This window comes from Lithobates pipiens, unplaced genomic scaffold, assembly GCF_037356315.1.
Source record: "Lithobates pipiens isolate NorthernLeopardFrog02 unplaced genomic scaffold, aLitPip1_a1.2 Scaffold_10, whole genome shotgun sequence".
Classification (NCBI taxonomy): domain Eukaryota; kingdom Metazoa; phylum Chordata; class Amphibia; order Anura; family Ranidae; genus Lithobates; species Lithobates pipiens.
In genome coordinates this window covers 219,963,161-219,988,001 of record NW_027507686.1, presented here as the reverse complement: position 1 = coordinate 219,988,001, position 24,841 = coordinate 219,963,161, and the positions used below count along the sequence as shown (strand labels likewise).

The 24,841-nt window shown below is 43.4% G+C and overlaps 1 protein-coding gene across 2 annotated transcripts in view; it reads right to left on the bottom strand.

The window, feature by feature from the left end:
- ARHGAP1 (Rho GTPase activating protein 1) overlaps positions 1 to 24,841 on the bottom strand; it is a 109,465-nt gene that overhangs the window by 36,519 nt on the left and 48,105 nt on the right. For both annotated transcript variants that reach the window (XM_077461507.1, XM_077461516.1), the window contains exons 4-5: positions 22,985 to 23,072; positions 10,230 to 10,361 (exon numbers count right to left, since the gene is read on the bottom strand). In XM_077461507.1, coding sequence (XP_077317633.1) covers positions 10,230 to 10,361; positions 22,985 to 23,072 — 220 coding nt within the window. The remainder of the gene's footprint in view (positions 1 to 10,229; positions 10,362 to 22,984; positions 23,073 to 24,841) is intronic.

Genomic DNA, 24,841 nt, shown 5'->3' with positions numbered 1-24,841 from the left:
TAACACCTGGTGAGCACTTTCCTGTAGGTACATTTCTGCTGCCAAATGCAGCTACCTCTAGACATTCAATTATTTTATCTATTAGCGATTGAAGATCATTGTAAATACATTTTGGGATACATACAAGGTTAATAATCAATATCCAGGTCTGTTTGTATTTTCCCCAACCACCTGCAAAAAGGAAGCATTTTACATCGATTCATTTTCTAAATCTGGATCTATTGATATTTTTAGAAGCACTCAGTTTATTTTCAGAGTACATTCCCCTGTGAGGGTCACTAGGTAGCTGCTCAAGGAGTCTTACTTATAAACAAGATCTTTTGCGTTTGATTTCCAGGCTTCCCCCATTTGTAAGCAGTTTTTGCATCTCTAAAACAAAGGAACAGGCCTAGAAATGATTTAGCTGAGGTTAAAATGTGTATTAATACATTACTTGTTAATGAAAATCTGTCAAACATTCCTACTGATTCACAACCAAATTCACTTAAAAGAGGAGAAGTCCAGGCTGAGCTTTTTAGGCTGAGCTTCTCCTCTGGGTCACAGGAGTGCAATTCGTTTTGCACTCCTGTGACCAGGTCTGGAGTCCGCTCTCTGCTGACATTACTGCCATCAGTCAAGGCACAGCGTCATCCTGACTTCCAAGTCTGGATCCGCCAGCTGCTCAGTGAGCCGCTGAAACGGCCTCTTCCCGCCCCTTCACAACTCAGCACTCCAATGAACATGGAGAAGCAGAGAGGAGAGACGCTGACTGACAGTCAGCAGCTCTCCTCTTGGGGATCTGTGAAAACCCGAGCCATCAGCGATGTTCAGTGGTTCGGTTCTCAGTGCAGAGATGCCAGGGGACAGATGCAGCATCGGTCTGATGCTCCATCCACCAAGGCGAGTGTGAATTAAAAAAAAAAAAAAAAAAAAAAAATTAAAAAAAGCCAACAAACCCATACTTCTCTTAACCACATGCTGACCGGGCCATAGCCGAAAGACGGCTACAGCGCGGTCGACTTATTCCCAAAATCTTGCTCCCATGCACCCCCAGGAACATCCGCATCACGGTAAACGGCCGCCGATAGTGGCCATTTACCACGGGATCGCTCCCCCTAATGACGGAACGATCACTTGTAAACAAACCAGCGTCACGTCACGACGCCGGTTCCTTCCTCCCCTCTCTGTACCGATCGGTACAGTGAGAGGGGGAGAGATGGCAGCAGTGCTGTGGGCTGGATGTGAAGTGCCCACAGCGCTGCTCAGTGCCAATACATTTTAAAAGAAACAAAGAATTTTAGTTATTTTTTTAACCAAATTTTCTGTCTTTTTTGATTAATAGCGCAAAAAAAAAAAACCCAGCGGTAATCAAATACCACCAAAAGAAAGCTTTGTGTGGAAAAAAAGGATAAAAATTTCATATGGGTACAGTGTTGCATGACTGAGTAATTGTCAAAGTGTGAGAACACCGAAAGCTGAAAATTGGTTTGAGCACCCTGGCTCTGTTATACTCTGCCTAACCTGGATCCAGCTACCCTTACTACCTTATAGACACACTCGTATAGTGTTCAGATCTGTGTCCCAGATGGAAACCCCATCTCCACTTTGCCCTTTTCTCTTGTTATGTCCTACTTCTAGCTTCCAATCCCCCCCGCCCCCCCCCCCCTTTTATTTTTACCTTGTTTCTAGCTTGACGTGGTTGTTAAGGCTGAAGGTTATTTTTCTATACTTTCTTTGCATTCAGGTAATAAAACCTGTTTCTGAGGGGCCTCCTACTTACTTGACACAAGAGCAGCGGATTGCACACTCCCGCTTGGCCCTGACACAGCAGCGGGAGCCAGTCAATCACAGCCAGTGAGGAGACAGCGGGAGGGAGGGGCCAAGCCGTGCACACAGACGGCTCAGGAGCAAGCCTACATGAGTGCCTCCATAGCAAGCAGATTGCTATAGTGTGCATTAAGCAGGGGAGCCAGGAGCCTTGGTGGGGGACTCTAGATCAGGGCTGCTCCGTGCAAAAACCATTACACAGAACAAGTAAACCTGGCTACACTTTTTCATGTTCAATTTTCTTTAGATTCTTCTTCAACTATGTAGTGCAAGGGCCTGCCTGATTGCATACAAATTGAATGTGTTCAGGTTTGACCTCATATTACATGGTTTTGGAAAATTATATAATGTGTTTTTTTAAAAAGATGTGCGTTAACAACCACTTTAATTTTGGAAGCTTGAGACTTGGCTAGTCAGTTTAACCACTTCAGCCCTGGAAGAATTTACCCCCTTCCTGAACAGAGCACTTTTTGCGATTCGACACTGCATCGCTTTAACTGACAACTGCGCGGTCATGCGACGTGGCTCCCAAACAAAATGGACGTACTTTTTTCCCCACAAATAGAGCTTTCTTTTGGTGGTAGTTGATCACCCCTGCGATTTTTATTTTTTTGCGCTATAAACAAAAAAAGAGCGACAATTGTGAAAAAAAAAATATTTTTGGTTAAAAAAAAAAAAAAAAAAAAAAAAATTAAAACAAAATTGCAATAAGCGATTATTGATTGGTTCGCGCAAAAGTTATAGGGTTTACAAAATAGGGGATTGTTATGGCATTTTTATTATTATTATTATTTTTTTAAATGGCGGCGATCAGCAATTTTTATCATGACTGCGACATTATGGCAGACGCATCGGACATTTTTGGGACCATTGTCATTTATACAGCAATCAGTGCTATACAAATGCACCAATTCCTGTGTAAATGACACTGGCAGTGAAGGGGTTAACCACTAGGTGGCAGTGTAGGGGTTAAGTGTATCCTAGGGGCGTGTTTCCAACTGTGGGGGGCGTGGCTACGTGTGACACGTCACTGATCTTTGCTCCGATCACAGAGAGCAGAGATCAGTGACACTGTCACTAGGCAGAACATGGAGATGCTTGCTTACATTAGCATCTCCCTGTTCTTCCTCCCAGTGAGGCGATCGCGGGTATCCCCGTGGTGATAGAGTCCGCGGGACCGGCGACCCGACTCACGGAGCTTGCCACGGCGTGCGCGTGCCCACTGGCCGCCTCTTAAAGGGCAATGTACAGGTACGCGATTCTGCCTGTACAAGACCTTCTGCCGACGTATATCGACGTGAGGCGGTCGGCAAGCGTTTAAGGTACTCTAACTGATATGTCTGACTTGCTCACTTGGCCTGGAATATGGGATGCATTAAGGTGAAAAAACACGAGGGTTTACAACCCCTTTAAGTAACTGAACCTGTTCTGATGTCAACATCCTATAATCACCTACACATCAGCAGTCAGACTGTGGGAGGAAGGGTCTGCACTCTGAACCAGTCAAGGCCCTACAGCTTTGTTGTGGTTTTAAAGAGCACAATGTTAAGTCAGCAGCTGCTGCTTCATCATCTAGTCACAGGCTGTGCCAGGTCAAGAACCAGGCTCTACCATTTGTAAGCAATGTAGTCTGTAGTGGAGATTTGTGATGCAGACGGCACAGTGGAATCCTCAGACTGGCTGAACACAACTATAAATCCTTTGGAAGGTAAAACAGCTCCTATACATATATTCAGACATTTGTTCTGCATTTGTAGCTCTGTTACTGCTTTAAAAAAAAAAAAAAAAAAAAAAAGTCACCCAGCAAGGAAACGCATTACTATTTATCCCTGCTGTACCATTAAATGCTTTTGTCTTCCAGCTTGTTGAAAAATCTTCTGCATCTAACACTCAGGAGTGCCCGGCGCTTGTGGTTCCTCCAGGCGGCCCCTGTGTAGGAACCACAGAGTGCAATGCGGAACCAGGAACATCCTGAAGTATGCTTGATGCTAAAGATTCTCCAGCAAGCTTATGTCATGAACACAGAGAGTGCTGCTAACTACTAATGCATTTCTTTGCAGGGAGGACTTTTTTTTTTGTATACAACAGAGTTGCATTAACATTCCAGCATTCACCATAAGCAAATACAATTTTTTTTTTATTTTTTTTTTTTTAGGTGAATTGATTTTAGTAGGACTATGCTGGCAGCCATTTCCAGTGCAGCCCATAATCAAGGCAAAATGCCTTGCCTTCTATGGAGTCAGTTCACACCACAACATGCAGTCCATTCATTTTGTCTGGGCAATGGGTAAAGCGCATCACAACGTAGCTCCTCTGCAATGAATAGAACTGCATTGAAAGAGGAAAGAAAAATTGTACACGGTTTAATTAAAGTGATTCTAAAGTCATGGTGTTTTTTTTTTACTTTAACGTGGATCCTCCTCTTCTCGGGCCCTCTTTGCCGCTCCTGGCCCCTCCCTCCTGTCTAGTGCCCCCACAGCAAGCAGCTTGCTATAGAGGCACCAGAGCCAAGTTGCAGCTCTGTGTATCCATTTAGACACTGAGCTGCTGTTTGGCACTGCCCCCTCTCTCTCCTGATTGGCAAACTGACTTTGATTGACAGCAGCTGGAGCCAATGGTGCCGCTGCTGTGTCTCAGCTAAATCAGGGGGGACAGCCCCAGAGGGCCGAGGGACATCGCTGGATAAAGATGGGGCTCAGGTAAGTATTAGGGGTGCTGCTGCACGCAGAAGGCTTTTAATCTTAATACATAGAATGCATTAAGAAAAAAAAAAAAAAACATTCTGCCTTTACAACCAACAAAAGTGGGATTGCCTGTAACTCACAATCATGTGAAAGCTGCGACTCTGGATACAGAAATAGACACAGCAATCCTGTAATTGCTGACTCACCAATCAGGGTGTAATCCAGGTAATAAAAAAGGCAAAACCACTTCAAGGCTGGCCAAGAGACGCTGAAATTTCTTTCCTGCAACCACAGATTCAGACAGTGTTGACAGGGAAATCCCTCATGCTGAGCCATTGTTTTTTCCCGGCAGAGAGGGTGCAAGCAAGCTGTTCCCACTGGGAGAAGACAGCGACAATTGATAACAGCTCTAACAGCTGTTTACAATAACTGCATGTAAAATTTGTCAGGCTGGTTGCACCCAAGTAAATTGCTTGATCAACTTGGGTACATCCACCCTGTCCATACATGGTTAAAATCTCAGCCGGTTGCTGGTGAACCAGCAGAGATTCTAACTGTTTACGGCCAGCTAACGCATTCTCTGAATTAAGGTAAAAAAAAAAAAAAAAAAAAACCCCACTAACCAATTCCCCACCATCTTAACGGAGTCCTCCAGTGCTGTGCAGGGTTGCAAGTCTTCTCTACCCACTTTCTCTTCTCACAGGCTTCACTGAGAAAAGCAATTGCCTCCTGTTGCTATCAGTCAAATCCCGCAAAGGAGGGAGCAGGGGACAAGGCTGAGCCACAGTGTCGGTCTATAGAAGCACACAGTCCAGTGCTCAGGAGCGCACCTGCAGGAGTGCCCCACAGCAGCCAGCTTGCAATAGGGGCACTCGGAAGAGAGGAGGAGAAAAAAGCGCAGGCGGGGGAATCCAGAACAGGAGGTAAGAGACCTTTCTGTGCAATACCATTGCACAGAGCAGCTGCAGTGGGTATGGAAAAAAAATCTCCCACCTTTAAAATAATCAAATGTTGTTGCTTTGCAGCCAAAATGAAGACAGACACCATTTTATTTTATCCAGCTGTATTTACTTAGTGCAACTTATAACATCCAAGTGAAAGATGTGAAAGTGAAAACAGCAACATGTCATAGCTAAATAAATTCAAAAACACAATCACCAAATTGGAAAAAGGATCACCCCCTCTTAAAAATGACTTGTGAACTCAATCAGATGTAGCTATTCACCTTCTCAATGTGCAATTTGACTTTCATCTGTGATTATTTTGATTAGCTCAGCATGAAAATGGCTTTCCTGGAGCATTTCAGCCCCTGGTAGTGCAACTGAAGCAAACAATCAACTATGGGTGGCAATTCTCTGTCAAAAGAGCTCCGGGATTAAATTGTGGACAGGCACAAGTCCGAAAAAAAAAAACAACATATATAAGGCTTTATCAATGCCTAGAAGCACGGTGAAGTAGATTAAAGAAGTGGTAGGTATGTGGCACAAACCAGACCCTCCTTGCACGAGCATGTCGCTCCAAACTGTATGAAAGGGACAAGAAGAAACTGGTCAGAGAGGCTTACAGCATCTCTGAAGCAGTTGCAGGAATTTATGACAAAGAGTGGTCATTGTGTGCATGTGACAACAAGATCACAAATGTGGCTTGTATGGGAGGGTTGGAAGAAAAAAGCCACTCGTCAAGAAAGGCCACATGCAGTCAGGACACATGGAAAAAGGTGTTATGGTAAGATGAGACAAAAATTTAATTATTTGGCTTCAAAACCAAACATACATGTCTTGCAAAAATCCAATACAGCTCACCATCCAAATAACACCATTCCTACAATAAAGCATGGAGGTGGAAATATCCTGTTATAGGGGTGATTTTTTGCAGCAGGGACAGGAGCACTTGTCAGGGTAGAAGGAAAAATGGATGGAGAAAAATACCATCAAATTCATGAGGAAAATCTGCTGCCCTCTGACAAAAAGTTGTTAAATGGGAAGAAAGTTCACCTGCCAACATGACAATGTCCCAAAGCACACAGCAAAAAATGATCACACAGTGGTTGAAGGAGAAAAAGGTAAAATGTCCTTGCATGACCTAGCCAGACTTAAAGTGGTTGTAAACCCTTACAGACCACTTTTACCTACAGGTAAGTCTAGATTAAGGCTTACCTGTAGGTGCAAAAGACAGACACTGCTGTCTACGGCGCATGCTCCTTAGACAGCGGCACGCAGGCGCACTGAGCATGCCATTAGTGGCGGCATGCACGGGAGTGACGTCATTGCGGCTCCAGCCATGGCGCTGCGATACCTGGAAGTCACTCCGGGATAGATGGCGGCGTCGGAGGATAATGTCGCTTAGGGGTCTTCCATCTCAGGCAAGTGCCTGAGTGCTATGCATACTAGCTCATTATGCCTTTGCCTTGCAGGGCGTATTTTAGTTTATTTTTTTTGTTTGTCTTTACTTCCTCTTTAAGCCCCATTGAAAATCTGTGGAATGACTTGAAGACTGCAGTCCACAAACGGTCACCATCAAACTGAACTGAACTTAAGCAGGTCTGAAAAGAACAGTGGGCAAATATTTCAAAGTCTAGATGGCCAAAGTTAGTAGAGACATCCCAACAGACTAAAGGCTGTAAATTAAAGCAAAAGGTGGTTCAACAAAACATTGACATTAGGGGGTGATCCCCTTTCTAAATCCGTAATTTGGATCTTGATTTTTTTTTCCTGACATGTTGGCGTTATATCTTTCACTTGGATGTTATAAGTTGCTGAATAAAGTAAAAACAGCGTGTCTTGATTTCAGGCTGCAAAGCAACAAACGGTGATGATTTTAAACAGTAGGTGATTATTTTCTATACCCACCAAGTATAAACCTTTATTTTTAAAAGGAAAACACATTAAGCCTTTAGAACCACTTTAAATCAGGCCTATGAGGTAAAACTGAAGCACTGATGGTAGCTTGAGGTAAGCATATGAAAAAAATGCAACCTAATGCCGGCCATACACGGTTCGAATTTAAAAAGAATTTTCTTTCGAAAATCGTATCTAAGAATTTTCGTATGAATTTCGCACCATTAGTGGGCTGCAGCAACAGCCGATTTTCGTGCGGAAATAAAATTTGAGGAATCGGACATGTTGGAAATTTTTAGAAAAACTAACGATTTTCTAATCAATGATGGGAGAATCGTGCGAGAAACGTAATAAGAAAAGAAAATGTACGGAGATAAAAGAAAATGTACGGAGAGAAAAGAAAATGTACGGAGAGAAAAGAAAATGTACGGAGAGAAAAGAAGATTCCAAGCCAAGAAAATTCTTTTCTGTAGCAATACGAGGTGAAATTGAAGGCTTGGTCAGCCGAATTTCGAAAATCAATGGTGGCATCATCGGATCACAAAAAAAACGAATTTTCTGATTTTGAAAAGAAAATTCGTTCGAAATTCGACCGTGTATGGCCTGCATAAGTCTGCAGAAAACCCAAAGCACCTTAATAATGAAGAAAAACAAACAAACAATCAGCCTGGATGGATTTTTCCCATCTGATCCCTACCAGTTTCCCAAAATTAGGCCTATGGCAGGGGATTCGGCTTGGTAAGATGTGCATGTTTATGACACAATCAATCATTCATGAAAAAAAAAAAAAAAAAAAATACTAATTGTTGGTCAGATCTTCCTAAAGTAATACCAGATCTATAACCAGATGTGCGGTTTAGCCTGCAAGAAACCATATTATTGCTAAACAAAATAGAGAAAAACACTTCACAGCACCGTTCCTTCCACATAGTTTCCTCTCTCCTGATGTCACGGGATATAAACAAATGGCTTCTCAATAGCTGTTATGGAGCACTTGTGTTTCCTGTACAAGACCTTCTCCATGGACACCGCACAGATGAAAGGCAGAGCTGGCAGCTGTATTCCTTTCCATTTGTATACTGCTCTGTGCCAGCTCTGCTGGATTCCTCACTTACCAAAGCACAGCAGGGTAACAAAGGTGAATAAACACTGCAAATGAGTTTCCTGTTAATATCAGGAATTATCCTAAAAGCAGGCCAATTAGTAAAATTTACACTTCATATCAGAACAGCTGAGCATTCTCAAATACCACTATTATTTTGCGAAAAACAAAACAAAAAAAGAACACTACAAAAAAATAATGAACACTTATGATATTCCAGCTGAATGATCAATTCCCTTCTTCATAAACTTTGGCATGGAGTACCTGAAGAGGCTGGGGGGCGTCCACACTGTCATTTCTGAGGGCAGCACAGGGTCTAGCACTTCCACTTGGCAGCACTAGGGTTGTTGGTTTAAATCAAAAACATTGCACTGCCTGCATGGAGTTTGCATGTTCTCCCTGTGCCTGTGTGGGTTTCCTCTGAGTGCTCCGGTTTCCTCCCACACTCCAAAGACACGCTGGTAGGTTCATTGGCTCCTGTCTAAATTGGCCCTAGTATGTGTATGTATGAATGAATGAATGAATGAATGTGAGTTGAGAGACATTAGATTGCAAGCTCCCTGAGGGCAGGGACTGATGTGAATGTAGAGCATATATATGTGAAAGCGCTGCGTAAATTGACTGAGCTTTATAAGTACCTCTAATAAATAAATGTATTTCCTGATCTGAGTGGCTCCAACTGGACTAGGCAAATATTGTGTTGACTCTAGGCACCTTAAAGTTCAACTTCAGGCTCTCCATTTACATAGTTACATAGTCTGACAAAAAAAAAAAACCACAACAATAAAGCATCATCGAATTTGCTCGAGCGGGGGGGGGGGGGGGGGGGGGATGTTGAGATTGTATATTCCCTGGATCAACTATATCTAGAAATATAATCCAGTTAGGCCCCTTTCACACTGGGGCGGGAGCGGCGTCGGCAGTGAAGCAGCGCTATTTTTAATGTCGCTTTATAGTCATTTTAGTGGCGGTATTGGGTCGCTAGTGGGGCGGTTTTAACCCCCGCTAGCAGCCGAAAAAGGGTTAAAAAGGGTTACCGTTCAAGCGCTGCAGCGGCGCTTTGCCAGCGATATAGCCGTGCTGCCCCATTTCAATGGGTAAGAGCGGTGAATACACCGCTCCAAAGATGCTACCGTCCTGCTAGCACACCGCTCCAGTGTGAAAGCCCTCAGGCTTTCACACTGGAGTGAAGGGGGCCAATTTTTAAAGCTATAGCTCCTGAAAAACGCCTCAGTGTGAAAGGGGCCTTATATTCTGTGCATCTAGGAAAGAATTCAGGCTTTTTTTTTTAAACAATCGACTGAGCTTGCAGAAACAGTTTTTGAGGGAGTGGATTCCACATTTTCACAGCTCTTACTATGAAGAAGCCTTTCCGCATTTGGCGATAAGACCTCTTTTCCTCTAGATGTAAAGAGTGGCCCCCTTGTCCAGGTTTGATGACCTTAAAGGGAATAAGTGATGCCTCAAAGTGAATATCTTGTTGAGCACCACTGCAGCAGTGCACTTTTCCCATCAGTGGACAGGGAACGGGGCCATGTAATGACGTAAAACGGCAAAACTCTGACATGTCTATTAACTTGTCCAGCTACCGACATTTCAATTTTTTCATCACAAATTCACAAATGATAGGCTGCTTTATTGGCCAATAGGAATGTGTGTTAGAAAGGGGAGGGCAAGCAAGTTTTTCACTACCTGGAACCTTTTTTATTCCCTTATATCTGGAGAATAAAATGGAGACTTTGATTATTTGCTATGGACCAATGGAGACTGTTCTTTATTTTGATACAGTTATGTTCTTACTTGCGGTCAAACTCTCGGTACGCATCTCTTAGCCAACCCAGAGAGGGCTTGTTCTCACTAGTTAGGCCATGGTGCAGGTAGATCAAAGTGTAATCACTTTCCACATACTGGTCCAATGTGTGCTTTAGGTACCTGCAGGGAAACAGAAAAACAAAATCAGTCAGTCAGTAAAGACTTGGGGGCATTGGGATATGAAGATCTGTTAGCAATGATACTAGAAGCAAAATTTGATGATATTTGACACATCCTAGTGCCTGCACACCTTGCAAAAGTGTACCTGCAGCTTGCATATACTGCAAGATTTTCTAGGACAGTTTTACAGAAAGAGCCCAATGGATTCCAGTAAGTAAACGCTGAATGATTCATCTACCCAATATGGCCACAGCTAGAAATGCTGGGGGGGGGGGGGGGAGGTGACCGGATGTGTGAGGGGGTGTGGTGTGAGCGGGAGGATGTAGCTGGGCCGAGGTGAGTGAGACGCCGCTGCTCTGTCTCCTCCCCGCCCTATCTTCGAGAGTTACACGCTGGATGGCTTGACGTACAGCCTAGGGAAAAGCTAGACCCGAGGACCGGGAGGTCGGAAGTGTCGGCATAAGCCGAAGCTGGCCGAAAACGGCCGAAGACTACTAGAGGCATGGCGAGCCCGGCCGAGGACTTCCGGGATATCGTTGGAGCGTAGGTGTGGTAATCTGCGCCAGCCATTAACGGCCGAAGCTACGGATAGACCGGCATGGGCAACATCCAGACGCCCTCATTTCCCAGCCTACGGTAGCCGTGAGTACCCCCAGTGGGGGAATATAGCAGAAGAAGAATATCCCTCCTCGATGAGAGGAGAGGAGTTAAGCCTAGCCCATTGATTGTATTTGTGATTGGTCAAAAAGACCATTATACCTGGGTTTTTTCTGTTCCATTTTTGGTATATAGAAGACGGGATAGCAGGATGCAATCTATACTCCGCCTGTGTTCCATACCTCGTTGTGCATTCCTCGGTGCTGGGATTTAAGGCTTATACAGTTATAATGTTATATACTGAACTGCTATCAGCTCTGTTCCTCTGAGGCTGATAAAGATTATTTTTTCTTTCTTTTTTTTTTCAAACCTCCTGAATGATATTTTATTGACACTCTAAATACAACTGTTGAATGGCACGCTTACTATTGGTTAAAGGACTCCTGGACGTAGTCATTGGTGGTCACAGCCAGAAACATTTTTTTTTTTTTTTTAAAACAATGGGCTTCAGTAGGAAAGGATTAGAGGATTAGGGGAAGAGGGTAAGGAGTTGGGGGTCTCCTGGGGAGGCCTTGATACTGGTTCCCCAGCTTCCCGCTATATCCCAGGCTCTATTTTGTGGGAACGGCCTATATAATTAAATATGTCTAGACGCCGCGGGGGAGGACCAGTGGCAGCAGGAGGGGCAGGGGACACAACATCTCCGCTCCTCTAAAGAAAAAGAAAAAAGCACACAGGCAGCAAGTTCAGCCGCGGCAAAATTAGAACGGTTTGTGCATACTCCAATGCATACCCCAGACCAAACACCAATAAAAGGGGTTCAGGCGGTGCAAACCAAATCTCACTCCGGGGGTCTCACAGATAGAAAAAGCCAAGGCCAAGCGGCCTCATTGACTATCCTAGCTCCTGAGGGCAAGAGTAAGAAGAACATGGGGGGCACCCAAGGAGAACTGGAGTCTGATAGACCTGGTAGGCCGCAAGAGGAGGCCCCAACCCTGAGGGATGTATTACAGGCGGTTAATGTATGCCAACAGTCTTTGGGAGACCTGGCAGCTCAGCTAACAGGAATGAAGGAGGATATACTGTTAGTGCGACAAGACATCCAGAAAGTAATTGAAAGAACAGCGGAGCTGGAAGTTAGAATAAGCCAGCTGGAGGACGATTTAAACCCAATACAGCATACGGTTAAGAATATGCAGAAAAACTTGGACAGCTACGCTTTTAAAATGGATGAGTTAGAAAATAGAGCACGCCGGGTTAACATTAGACTCCTGGGGCTACCTGAGAAAAGTGAAGGCCCAGACGCTATAAAATTCTTGGAGTCATGGTTACCAGACAAGTTTGGAAAGGAAGGTTTTTCACCGTTCTTCTCGATAGAGCGAGCCCACCGGTATCCTTCTAGAATACCACCGCCTGGGGGACGCCCCAGACCCCTAATGCTGAAGTTTTTTAATTATAAGGATAAGGTGACATTAATGCGTAAGGCAAGGGAGCTGGGGGATATTTCCTTTAATGGTTCAAGGATCTCTTTTTACCCAGACTATTCTCCTGACCTACAGAGGCGCAGAGCGGAATTCCAGACAATTAAAGCCACTTTTCAGTCATATAACTTAACATATGCCCTTTTATATCCAGCAAGACTGCGAGTGGTAACCCCGTCTGGGGTTCAGATTTTTGACTCGGCAGCCGGAGCACTGAAATGGCTGGAGGATAACAAGGAGTCCTTACGGAGTAGCCAAGGGGAAAGGGAGGGGAGATAGTGAATGAGGGTGACTGTAAGCGAGTTTGATAAATTCTGGGTTGGATAATGTAGTTTATAGGATGGGGAGGGGGGGACCACTGTGGCGGTGTCTGTGAGACAGGGTGTGAGGAGGGTTATGGATGGATCGGTCACGTTAAACTCCCGTAGGGGACACCTTGTTAGGTGGGGGGAAGGTAGGGAGGGTTTGGTATTAAATGGGCGGGAAGGCGGGTTGGGGGAGGGAGGAGGGTCTGGAGGGGTAGGGATGGGAGGGTTGGAGGAGGGAGGTGGGTTGGGTGGAGTAGTAAAATTGTTTGAAAAAAGCAAACACGTGGAGGTAGAATTGGAAAATAGCACGATAACTACACAAGAGAGTAAACACGCGAAGGGGAAATTTGAAAGTGGAAGGTCAAATGCACAGGAGAGAAAGAATACGAACACAAAGCATTATTACAAGATATTTCTTAGGGTTAAATTTAATTGCGTGTTATTATGGTACAAAGTTGGGAAACACCAATGGGTTATGATATTTGGTTGGCTGCACTTAATGAAGATAGGTACCCTAGTAGACTCTATACTTGATAAGCCTTATGTAGCCCCTCCTTGCTTGGTCGAGTGGCGTTCTCTGTCTGTTAGCTTGTTTTCTTTTATAATAGATGGTAAATCTGATGCAGGGTAAATCTATTAATATCGGGTCTTGGAACGTGAGGGGCTTGGGTACCCCAGCAAAAAAAGCGATAGTTTTTGCTATGCTGGAGAGATTTGATATTGGGCTGGCATGTTTGCAGGAGACCCACCTAACCAATATGTCTAAATCACTGTTAAACAACAGGAAATATCAACAACAATACCACTCAGTTTACTCCTCCTATTCAAGAGGGGTAAGCGTGTTAATAAAGGAGGGGGTGAGTTTCTCCTGCAACCATGCCAGCATAGATGAGTTGGGGCGATATGTTTTCCTGTTTGGTAAACTTGAGGGTAATAGCTGTATTTTGGCAAATATATATATACCCCCACCGTTTAAAATGGAAATTATCTACAAACTGATGGAATTTATTGGGGATAAAGAGGACATTCCTATTATCGCGATGGGAGACTTCAATGAAGTCTTGGATGTAAATTATGATAGGTTCCCCCCTAAGGTCCGGCCCGGGGACTTGGGTGAAACTAGGCTGAGCTGTTTCCTGAATGAAATAGGTTTGAGGGATCTTTGGAGAGAGAGGCACCCGAGAGTTAAACAATATTCCTGCTTGTCAGGATCGTATGGTACCCTGTCTAGGATAGATATGGTTATAGGAAATGTGGAAATGGCACAAAATATAAGGGAGATAGAATATTTGCCAAGAGGGGTCTCAGACCACTCTTTGGTGAGGGTCGTGTTTAACACGGGGATTAAAAAAATTCAAGGGTGTTGGAAGATTAGTCCTTTTTGGCTGGAACTCATGAAGGACGAAACAGAAGTCAAATTAAGATTAAGAGAATTTATAAGCTTTAATGCAGGCTCGGCGCCAATGAGTGTGGTCTGGGATACCCTAAAGGCGTTTACTAGGGGCGTGTTGATCCAACAGGTAGCAAGAATGAAGAGAAAATCCAGAATATGGGAGGAGAATATCAGGAAGGAACTCTTAGAAGCAGAGAATGCCTATGTCATGGACCCAACTCCAGAAAATCAAAAAATTTGGTTAAATAAACAACAAGGTTATAAAATAGCGATTGTAAAAAAAGAAGAGAGTAAACGAATCTTTGTGAAACAGCGATATTTTGGAGAAGGAGAGGGGGTGGGAAGATTGCTTGCACAGTTGGTTAAGACAGATTCTTCACCTTCACTCATTTCAAGCATTAGAAATTCAAATGGGGTCACAACATGCAATAGTGAAGAGATAGTAGAAATCTTTGGAAATTACTATAGGGAGCTGTACCAGTCACAAGGTACAGGCGAGGCAGGGGCAATGGATAGCTTCTTGGAAAATTTAGAAATGGCGACTCTTACTCGGGAGGAACGGGAAATCTTAGACGCCCCGATAACCTTTAGCGAGCTTCAACAGGCAGTGGCCGGGATGCCAAATTATAAGGCTCCAGGCCCGGACGGGCTCCCGGTAGAAATATATAAATACTATGGAGAACTGTTACTCCCCGAGTTGTATAAAACTCTATTAGACTCAGTGGAAGGGAAACATTTACCGGCATCAATGACAGAGGCAACGATTATAGTGATCCCCAAAACGGATAAGGACCCGCTGGAAGTAGCCTCGTACAGGCCAATTTCACTACTGAATGCGGATGAAAATTTTTTAGCTAAAGTACTTTCAAATAGGTTGAATCAATTTATGACAAAGTTAGTACACCCAGATCAAACAGGGTTTATTACGGGAAGATCCACTAGTATGAACATCAGAAGAACCTTCCTAAATATGCAGATTCCAGCAGAGAATGCAGGAGAGAGGGTTATAATGTCTCTGGATGTAACAAAAGCTTTTTACAGCTTAGAATGGAACTTTCTGTGGCGGGTGTTGGAGAAAGTAGGAATGGGCCCCATCTTTATCGGCTGGATCAAAAAGATGTATAATGCCCCTAGCGCTAGGGTAAGGGCCAACGGCAGGTATTCTGAGAGGATCGAAATGAGCAGAGTGACAAGACAGGGTTGTCCCCTGTCCCCTCTGCTCTTTGCGTTGGCCATAGAGCCTTTGGCCATAGCTATTAGGGCAAATTTTGGGATTAAGGTTTTTCAAAGAAGTGGAGAGAGATAGGAAAAGATAGCTCTATACGCAGACGATGTGTTACTGTTTCTGGGAGATACTGGTCCATCTCTGACGCAGGCAGTCATTTTAGTAGAAAGCTTTGGAGATCTTTCAGGGCTGGCCATTAACTGGGCGAAATCCGAGCTGCTCCGAGTCGACCCCCCGGATGTTGCATTTTCGCCGCCGGGGATAAAGGTAAGAGAGGTAGATGCGTTGAAGTACCTTGGTATATTTTTGACACGGAACCCTGATCAATATATCAACAAAAATTTAATTCCCCTCCTGCATAAATTTAAGTGCAAATGCGACATCTGGAGTAAACTTCCGCTTTCAGTAATGGGCCGTTGCAGCTTGATCAAGATGATTTGGCTGCCGCAGTTGTTGTACGTTTTGCATAATGCGCCGGTATGGATCTGTAAAAAATGGTTTAAGAAACTGGAGACCCTTTTTCGGGAACTTATCTGGAAGAAAGGCACGGCCCGGATACGACTCCGGACGCTGCAAATGCCAATAGATAGAGGAGGCCTAGCGGTTCCTCATCCTAGGAGCTACTACTTGGCGGCGCAGATGCAGCATCTGGCGGGTTATGACTCGGAGCAGGGAAGGAAGTTAAAAGGAGGGGATTAGAATGATAGGAGCCCCACACGAGTTTATAGCCGAGGTCCTGGAGGCCGACTCCTTTCGACATAACAACTCGATAACTAAAATGTTAGTTAAGGTTTGGAAAGCGGTGAAATTAAAACTGGGCTTTTCAGGGTTGTTAGAATCTACACCCCTTTGGGACAACAAAAACTTACCTGAAAATATTTATTATCGGTAAGATTAAATCATGGGAAAAAAAGGGTATAACTAAACTGATCCATCTTTATGATGATGGGGCCTTAAGGACATTCTCGGATTTAAAAAAAGTATATGATATACCACAACACTCATTCTTTAGCTACCTGAGGGTGAGACACGCCTTAGCAGCACAATTTGGGGGAAATATGCCATTGTGGGATAAAATACCTCTACTTCAGAAGTTGCTCACCACAGATAAGGTAAAGGGGTCCATCTCAGGTATTTACAATCAATTAGGTATGGATTCTAATCAGGAAATTGTCCATCCGAACTTGAAGAAGAAATGGGAAGAGGATTTAGGAGAAATATTAGATACACAGTGGAGGAGAATAATGGAATTAGGGCCGGTAACCTCGATCTCCCCTTCCCAAAGGATCTCACAGTTGATGTTGGTGCACAGGGCTTATTATACACCTAAAAAATTACGTCAGTTTGGTAGGAGGATAGATGATAGATGCCCTAGATGTCAGGGACAGGGAGATCTCCTACACATGTTGTGGCGTTGCCCAAAGCTTTTTCGTTATTGGAGGGAAGTGTTGGCGAGTATTAATAGGATCTTTAAGTTAGAAATGGTAATGGATCCGATTTTGTGCATATTGGGATGTAGGCAAGAGCCGAGAGAAGGGAAATATGTCACGGTGGCAGTGGTAAGATGCCTGTTTCAGGCACGCAGATTGATCATGCAAAGATGGCAAGCTGAAAGAGCCCCTACAGTAGGAGAATGGACCCAATGCATTAATGAACTAATCTGGAAAGAGAAGACACTGTATGTAAGGAGAGGAAACTATAGAGAGTGGAAGGGAATATGGACCCCTTGGATAACCGAGATGGGACATCCTATAGATTAGATTGAATAGGAGATATAGCGGTAGTATATTGACGTGTTTGAGTACATGGGTGTTTGGGAGCGCCACGGGAAGGGGGGGGGCGGGGGGGTGCGATTAGGATGGGTAGGGGTAGGGCGGGTAAGAGATAAATAATATTGGTAGATTGTTGTCGTTTAGATATGATTTAGGAAGGTTTGTAACTGTTGTGGGTTTATTTAATAAAAAACAGTAAAAATAAGAATTATAAACCACGATGATGAGATATGGTGCTGAGATATAGATGAGAGGCAATATGAATGAGTCTCTAGCACACGACCTCTGACGTGGAAAAAAAAAAAAAAAAAAAGAAATGCTGGGGGGGAGGGGGTATGCATTTCAGAAGTGATTATACAAAATCACATTACAACATGGATGAATGGATGGTTGGTTGAGTTTGTTGTTTTGAATTAAAAAAAGAATTACCGTATATATTCAAGTATAAGCCGAGTTTTTCAGCCCATTTTTTTAGGCTGAAAACCACCCCCCCCCCCCGGCTTATACTCGAGTGAGCTGTACCTTTCATTACTAAAACAGCGTGCGTCTCCCACAGTGTTATGCAGTCTGTTCGGCTGTCCACTGTAACAAAGCCCCCGCCTCCTCATCTGTGACAGACGGAACACCGATACAATGCTGGGAAACTGCATCAGTGTTCCATCTATCACAAATGAGGAGGAGACGGGGCTTTGTTAGAAGAGAGACACGCTGTTTTAGTAAATCAAAGGTACGGCTGCAGATGGGCACAGTGAAACTGCAAATGGGCACCGTTTACCCAGGAGCTGCTGCATTTTCCCACCCTAGGCTTATACTCGAGTCAATATGTTTTCCCAGTTTTTTTGTGGTAAAATTAGGTGCCTCGACTTATATTCGGGTCGGCCTATACTCGAGTATATACAGTAAATAAAATTTCCGGTTTGCGGTGCTTAGATACAGATACAGTTAAAGTGGTTGTAAACCCTTAAAAACCACATTGGCCTACAGGTAAGGGTAGATTAAGGCTTACCTGTAGGTCCAAGAAATATCTCCTAAACCTACACGGTTTAGGAGATATTTGCTAAAACACAGGCGCCGCTGTCAACGGCGATATGCCGCGAGTGGCGGCTCCCGTGCGCATGAGCGGGAGTGACGTCATCGCGGCTTAGTCGAATGACAGCGCTGGAGCAGCTAGACCCACCAAGAAGATGGAGCCAGCGGTGATTTCGCTGGCCCCTGTGTCAGGTAAGTGACACATAATTGACTACTATGCGATGCATAGTAGTCCATTATGTTTTACCTTTGCAGGGAATCAAAGAGGAAGTAAACCCATCAGGGTTTACTTCCACTTTAAGTTCCACTTAATGTTCCCATGTCTGTATACCAGCCACAACTTCAAAGTGGCGTTTTCACTTCCCTTGGTGTATTCTACATTGAGAGATTCTGCAGAACTCAGTTGTTTAATTACCATCATTATCTTGTTTGTAATGCGTCCAACGTAATTACATTGCTTGTAATATGGTCTACTGTAAATTGATGTAAGGTTATCTTCATATATGAACAATGGTTGCATAAAAAAGGCGTGGATGCTGAAGATGCAAGATTACTGTGACAAGCGTCAATCCACTTCCCAATTGTGGATGTTTTATTCATGCACCAATCTAATATGACCATATACGGCAACCATTTTTCTGTGGTGTGTTTTTTTTTTGTAAAAGAAGATGTTGGTGGGGTTTTGATATTAGTTTATGTCCTCTTTGTGGCACGTTTGATGTCCTCTGCCTTCATTGTATGGAGACAGGAGGAAATATTTTGCAATATTAAAACTCAAAAAGAATAGTAGGAAGTTGGGCAGGGGGGCTAAATATAGCAGGGAAATCTTACTACTACAGCATCTAACAGATAGTAGAAATCACTAGGAAAACTGACCCTTTAATTTTTACTTGCTACACGCATGCGTCCACAAACTATTCTGAAATCAAAATCAGAACCCAAAATAAAATCCTTAATCTCAGGACTTCGCTTGTATGCATATTTACAGTTAGAGCTGCATGGATACCACCACCACCACCACCACCACCACAGAAGAGGCAGCACATTGATGACGTCGCTGTGTTCTCTCTCCCTGTAAGCATCTACACAGTTTAAAGCTTGGTTCACACTGCCACGACCTGGGATGTGACACGAGGACCCAAGTCGCATGACACGTGAAATCCTAGGTTAGTCAGTCAATCAGAGCTGTCTTAATTAGCACTACCGAAGTCGCTCATACTTTAGAAAAGGTTCCTATACTACTTCAAGGTGACTTCTATCTGACTTGTTAAACCTCTCTTCTTCTAATTTTAATGTGTGGCCACGTGTCTTATTAAACTCCCTTCCACAAAAGTTTTCTCCCTATTGTGGGGTCACCAGTTTGGTATTTGTATATTGAAATCATATCCCCTCTCAAGCGTCTCTTCTCCAGAGAGAATAAGTTCAGTGCTCACAACCTTTCCTCATAACTAATATCCTCCAGACCCTTTATTAGATTTGTTGCCCTTCTTTGTACTCGCTCCATTTCCAGTACATCCTTCCGGAGGACTGGTGCCCAGAACTGGACAGCATACTTCAGGTGCAGCCGGACCAAAGTCTTGTACAGTGGGAAAATTATCACTTTATCCCTGGAGATAATCCCCTTTTTAATGCATGCCAAAATGCTGTTTGCGTTGTTAGCAGCAGCTTGGCATTGCATGCCATTGCTGAGCCTATCATCTACTAGGACCCCCAGGTCCTTTTCCATCATACATTCCCCAAAGGTTCACCCCCTAGTGTGCAAGATTGCATTGATATTTTTGCCACCCAAATGCATTATTTTACATTTTTCTACAATAAACCTCATTTGCCATGTAGTTGGCCACCCCATTCATTTGTTCAGATCTTCTTGCAAGGTTACCACATCCTGTGGAGACCTTATTGCCCTGCTTAGCTTAGTGTTGTCTGCAAACAGGACTGAACTGTTTACCCCATCCTCCAGGTCGTTTATGAACAAATGAAACAGGATTGGTCCCAGCACAGAACCCTGGGGGACCCCACTACCCACCCCTGACCATTCCGAGTACTCCCTATTTATCACCACCCTCTGAACTCGCCCTTGTAGCCAGTTTTCTATCCATTTACTCACCCTATGGTCCATGCCAACGGACCTTATTTTGTACAGTAAACATTTATTGGGAACCGTGTCAAAATGCTTTCAAACAAGGACATAACTTTTTAACGAATATATTTCTAGATAAATGATTATATAACTACAAAGAGTTTAGAATGAAGTGAAAATTGTCTATACTTCCTCCAACTTTTTCTTTGTCAGTGCCTGAAAGGCTATGCAGGGTATGTTGTGAGTTTTGTTGTGCAATTTCCTTCCACGTTCTTCCTCTTTCCATTTTTCTTTATGTTGATCAAAGGGCAAGGCAACCCACCAACATCTCTGTCAACTGAGTGGAACATGGTACCAGGAAACGGAGAAAAAAAAAAAAAGAAGGATAGGGGTGCCGGGTATGAAGGCCAGATAGCAGTGTGGTGTGCAGGTTGTGTAAATAAATTGTAAATTCATCAGTTAGAAATATAATTAAGGCCAGTTTTTTTCTTTACCAAAGCCTCATTTTCAATGAACAACCCCCTTTCTCTTATGTAGCCCTATAATAACCTAGAGCAGTGATGGCGAAGCTTGGCACCCCAGATGTTTTGGAACTACATTTCCCAAGACACTCCACTACATTGCAGAGTGCATGAGCATCATAGGAAATGTAGTTCCAAAACATCTGGGGTGCCAAGGTTTGCCATCACTGACCTAGAGCAATCTTTTTCAACCAGGGTGCCTTCAAGTGTCATCAGGGGTGCTTGGCAAAATGCCTAGAAACTGCCCAAAAAAAAAAAAAAATGTATACAAGCCAGCAGGTGGATCAAGCCTGCCTTTAAGTACATAAGGCCACAGGTTTTCATTGTGCACCATGGCTGGAGATATTTACACACTGAAGGGATGGCATACTCGTGCTGTGCCTTCAGAGCTCCATGCCAGAGTTGTGACTCCCACATGCATATGCAGGAGTAAAGTCATTTGCAGCTCAGCCATTAATACAGCCAGAGCCCATGAACCTGGTATGAAGACCGGGTGATGATGTGATGATGGAAGCCCTGTCAGCGAGCCGCTGGGGGCTTTGTTCATAATGTGCTAGTATGTGAAGCATTTTATAAACATTTTTGCCTTTGCAGAGGATTTTTTTTCTTTTCTTTTTTTTGAAATGCCCAAGTTTACCGCTTTACTAAAAACAGAAATGTCATCACCATTTACAAAATGGCTTAAGCCAGTATTTACTGATGGTAATCTTCTATATAGTGGATACGTGGCCAGCACTTAGATCTTGCAGATATGAAGATTAAATATCAACATTGGCCTTTTTTTTTTTTTTTTAAAGGAAGTAGAGATGAGTTAGAACTTCACAGCCAAACCCAGTGTTAATTTTTAGTAATGTGCTTTCCTCCTGTATTGCAAAAACATAGCTAGCACAGCACCACTCCACTTCTTATTCCTCATCAAGCCCCAGTGGGCTCACAAGTTAATGGTGCAGAGAATGGCACCATGAAGAGGATCAATAATGTTATGCAAGCAGACCAAAGAAGAAAATGGTACATATACAGATTATAAAAAAAAAAAAAAAATGGGATTTAAATTCTGTGCCCCACTGTGGAGACTTTACTTTAGCATGATCTCAATAATGTAGCCCTAAGCTGACTTCTCTATTCTTTCTATTCTGTCTGGTACTTGTCCACAGAACAGGAAGTGCGGGAAAATCTCCCTCATGAGAACACAGACAAGAAAAAAATCAAAGATAATCATGCAGGGGTTCTAAACTTTCCTCACTCTACTGGATATTTTTTTATTGCTGCTGCTTGTGTCCCTATTAAAGTTATTTCTTCTGGCTTCCTGTTACCACAAACACCCATCAACTATGTAGTAAGAGGGGAGATTTTCCATCACTTGCAGTATTATCTAAATGTAGTACTTGGATTAGAATCAAAAGGCGAGGTTCTAACCTATCCCTCTCTATTCAAAATCAAAAAAAGTTTTGACAGAATTTAGGTATTAATTCCCAGCATGCTCCATTTGCATGGCAAGTATAACATTCTAACATTTATGATTATTTCTTCCAGGGGTTTCCAATCGCTCCTAAAAACACCATGCATGTTACAATCTGATTGCACAATCTTTGTACAAATACCTTTAGAACTACCAAAACTATGTAATGTTAGGACCTACCAAAACTATCCAATCAGGTAGGATACGTAGGACTATGTAGTTGTTGGTATATCTAAAAGAGATCGTACCATTTATGGTGTGAGCATGTCTATATATGAGTGTTAGAGACTTTAGATGGTAAGCCCAAGGACAATATAGCAGTATTTTCTGTAAAGTGCTGCAGGGTGTATACTTCTATGGGTAACTTTTAAAGCTTTTTTGTAAGCAAAGTTTTGAGGGGGGAAAAAAAAAAAAAAAAAAGCTAAAAAAACTGCACTATACACAAAAGTCCATGAGCAATCCTACAAAGCCACAGTTTGGATTAGTCTGGCATTTAAGCCAACACAGAAGGGTTTCTTTTTACAGCTGGAAATAGTAATAAAACCATATGGAATGCAGAGGGCCAAGCACCAAATATGGTGCGAGCTCTTACCACTAGGAGGAAAACAGATTATAAGTGGGCCAGCTGCCTGTGTCTGCTGTCAGGCTCTACAGCGGACATTTATGTTTGCACTGCAAGGGCTGATTAATGGGCCTAGCTGGAAACATGGCAGGGCCAGCTGGCAACATAGCATCTAGGGACTACTATAGCCACTTACTGTAGAAGTTTAACATGATCGAGCTGATGACACGGAGGCAGGCGGCACGCACTGAACAAGACGATCTTGCGCCCGAATTTGTCATCGCCTGTAAAAAGGGAACAGAAGATAAAAAGGTTACAAAAATAGAGGAGTGCTCCGCACAAGCTAACAGATATCCAGTGCTTTCAGACACTTGTTCCGTGGGCTGATCAAACACTTACAATATAAGGGGGCTACAGATATGGCATAATGATTAGCAACAAGCAAATGTTAGTTATCTTTTCCCTAAAAATATCTGGGGGGGGGGACACAAGAGAAAACTGAGGAAATACACTGAAGTTAACAGGGAGACAACATGGAGGTGGTCTCAAGGGGTGCAATTGGCTTTAAATGCACCCCGAATGTTAGAGAAGGTCATTTAACCTTTCCTGGACCTGTTCTTGAGCCAAAAAAAAAAAAAAATCCTTAGCCTCATCATTTTACCCCCCCCCCCCCCCAACAGAAAAACTCACAAAGTAAACTAAAAAAAACAAAAAACAAAAAAAAAGAAAGCAATAGTACACAGATTAAGGAAAAAATAATAAATTGCAAGACTCCACCCATCTCCAATAGCGGTCCAGTCTGTAAACCTGCAATCATTATACTAGAAAATATTTAGACAGCTTTAGAATCTAAATTGCCAAAAGAATTGGACAGTTTTACTTGATGGCAACAGCCAAACATGTCAACTTGAATGTGCATCACTGCATGAATCTACATAAATATCTCAGCGAGTCTTAGAATTTCATGCATATAAGAGCAATTTCTCTTAGGACATTCACAGGGCACCCACAGACATTAGGGATGGTTCACCTGATTCAGCCACTTATGGTTATACTGTGGAATAAGAGAATTGTAGAAAGTTGGCATTTCTGAAGGCCTTCCTTTAAAGTGGTAGATGCCAATCAAAGTTGTATACTGTGTTTCAGGCCTCTGTTCAAAATATGCACCTAAGGGCACTTTCACACTGACAGCGCCCGGGCGTCAGCGGTAAAGCGCTGCTATTTTTAGCGGCACATTAACATTGTTCTTGCGGCGCTGCCCATTGATTTCAATGGGCAGGGGCATTGTAGGAGCGGTGTATACACCGCTTCTACAGCGCCTCAAAAGATGCTTCTTGCAGGACTTTTTTTTTTTAGCATCCCGCCCTCGGGCTTTCACACTGGAGAGGAGAGGCGCTTTACAGGTGCTATTTTTAGCGATATAGCGCATGTAAAGCGACTCAGTGTGAAAGCAGCCGAGTAGCACTTCTGGGTTCATACACACTTCCCATTGTATACACGCATTGCATTGTGGGACACGTGGTTCAATTACCAGCACTGTAATTGAGTGGCCACTGCTCAGTTACTGTCCTACATGTCCCACGGTTGATGTGATTGGCCCAACAATACAATACGTTTGGCTGGCTAGGTGAAGAGGTTACAGTATTCGTTTTAAACCCTCAACATTTCATTCTAGTTTAATTTTGAGACAGTGCAAGTACACAGCCTTCAACTTTTGTAACAAGGTATTGAGGTAGGCGTTACAAAAACAAAACAAAAGCACTCCTGCGCATTGGCAGACCACCAGACCGGCTATGAAAAAACACACACTGGCCTTGCTGCCCTCAAGGGTGGGGAACCCTAAAAGTCAGAGAGAGAGAAAAGAGGACACACCAGCCTTGAGCATTATCCTTTAGATACGTATTTATTGAAGACATAAAAGAAAAACTACGCACAATCGTATAAAATCTTGCAGTAAGACAGTAAGAGTAGTCATCAAGTGCCAGCATCTAGTACCAGACGAAAGGGACTCTCCAGAGATCACAGAGGAGTTCACACCACTCATTACCTGACG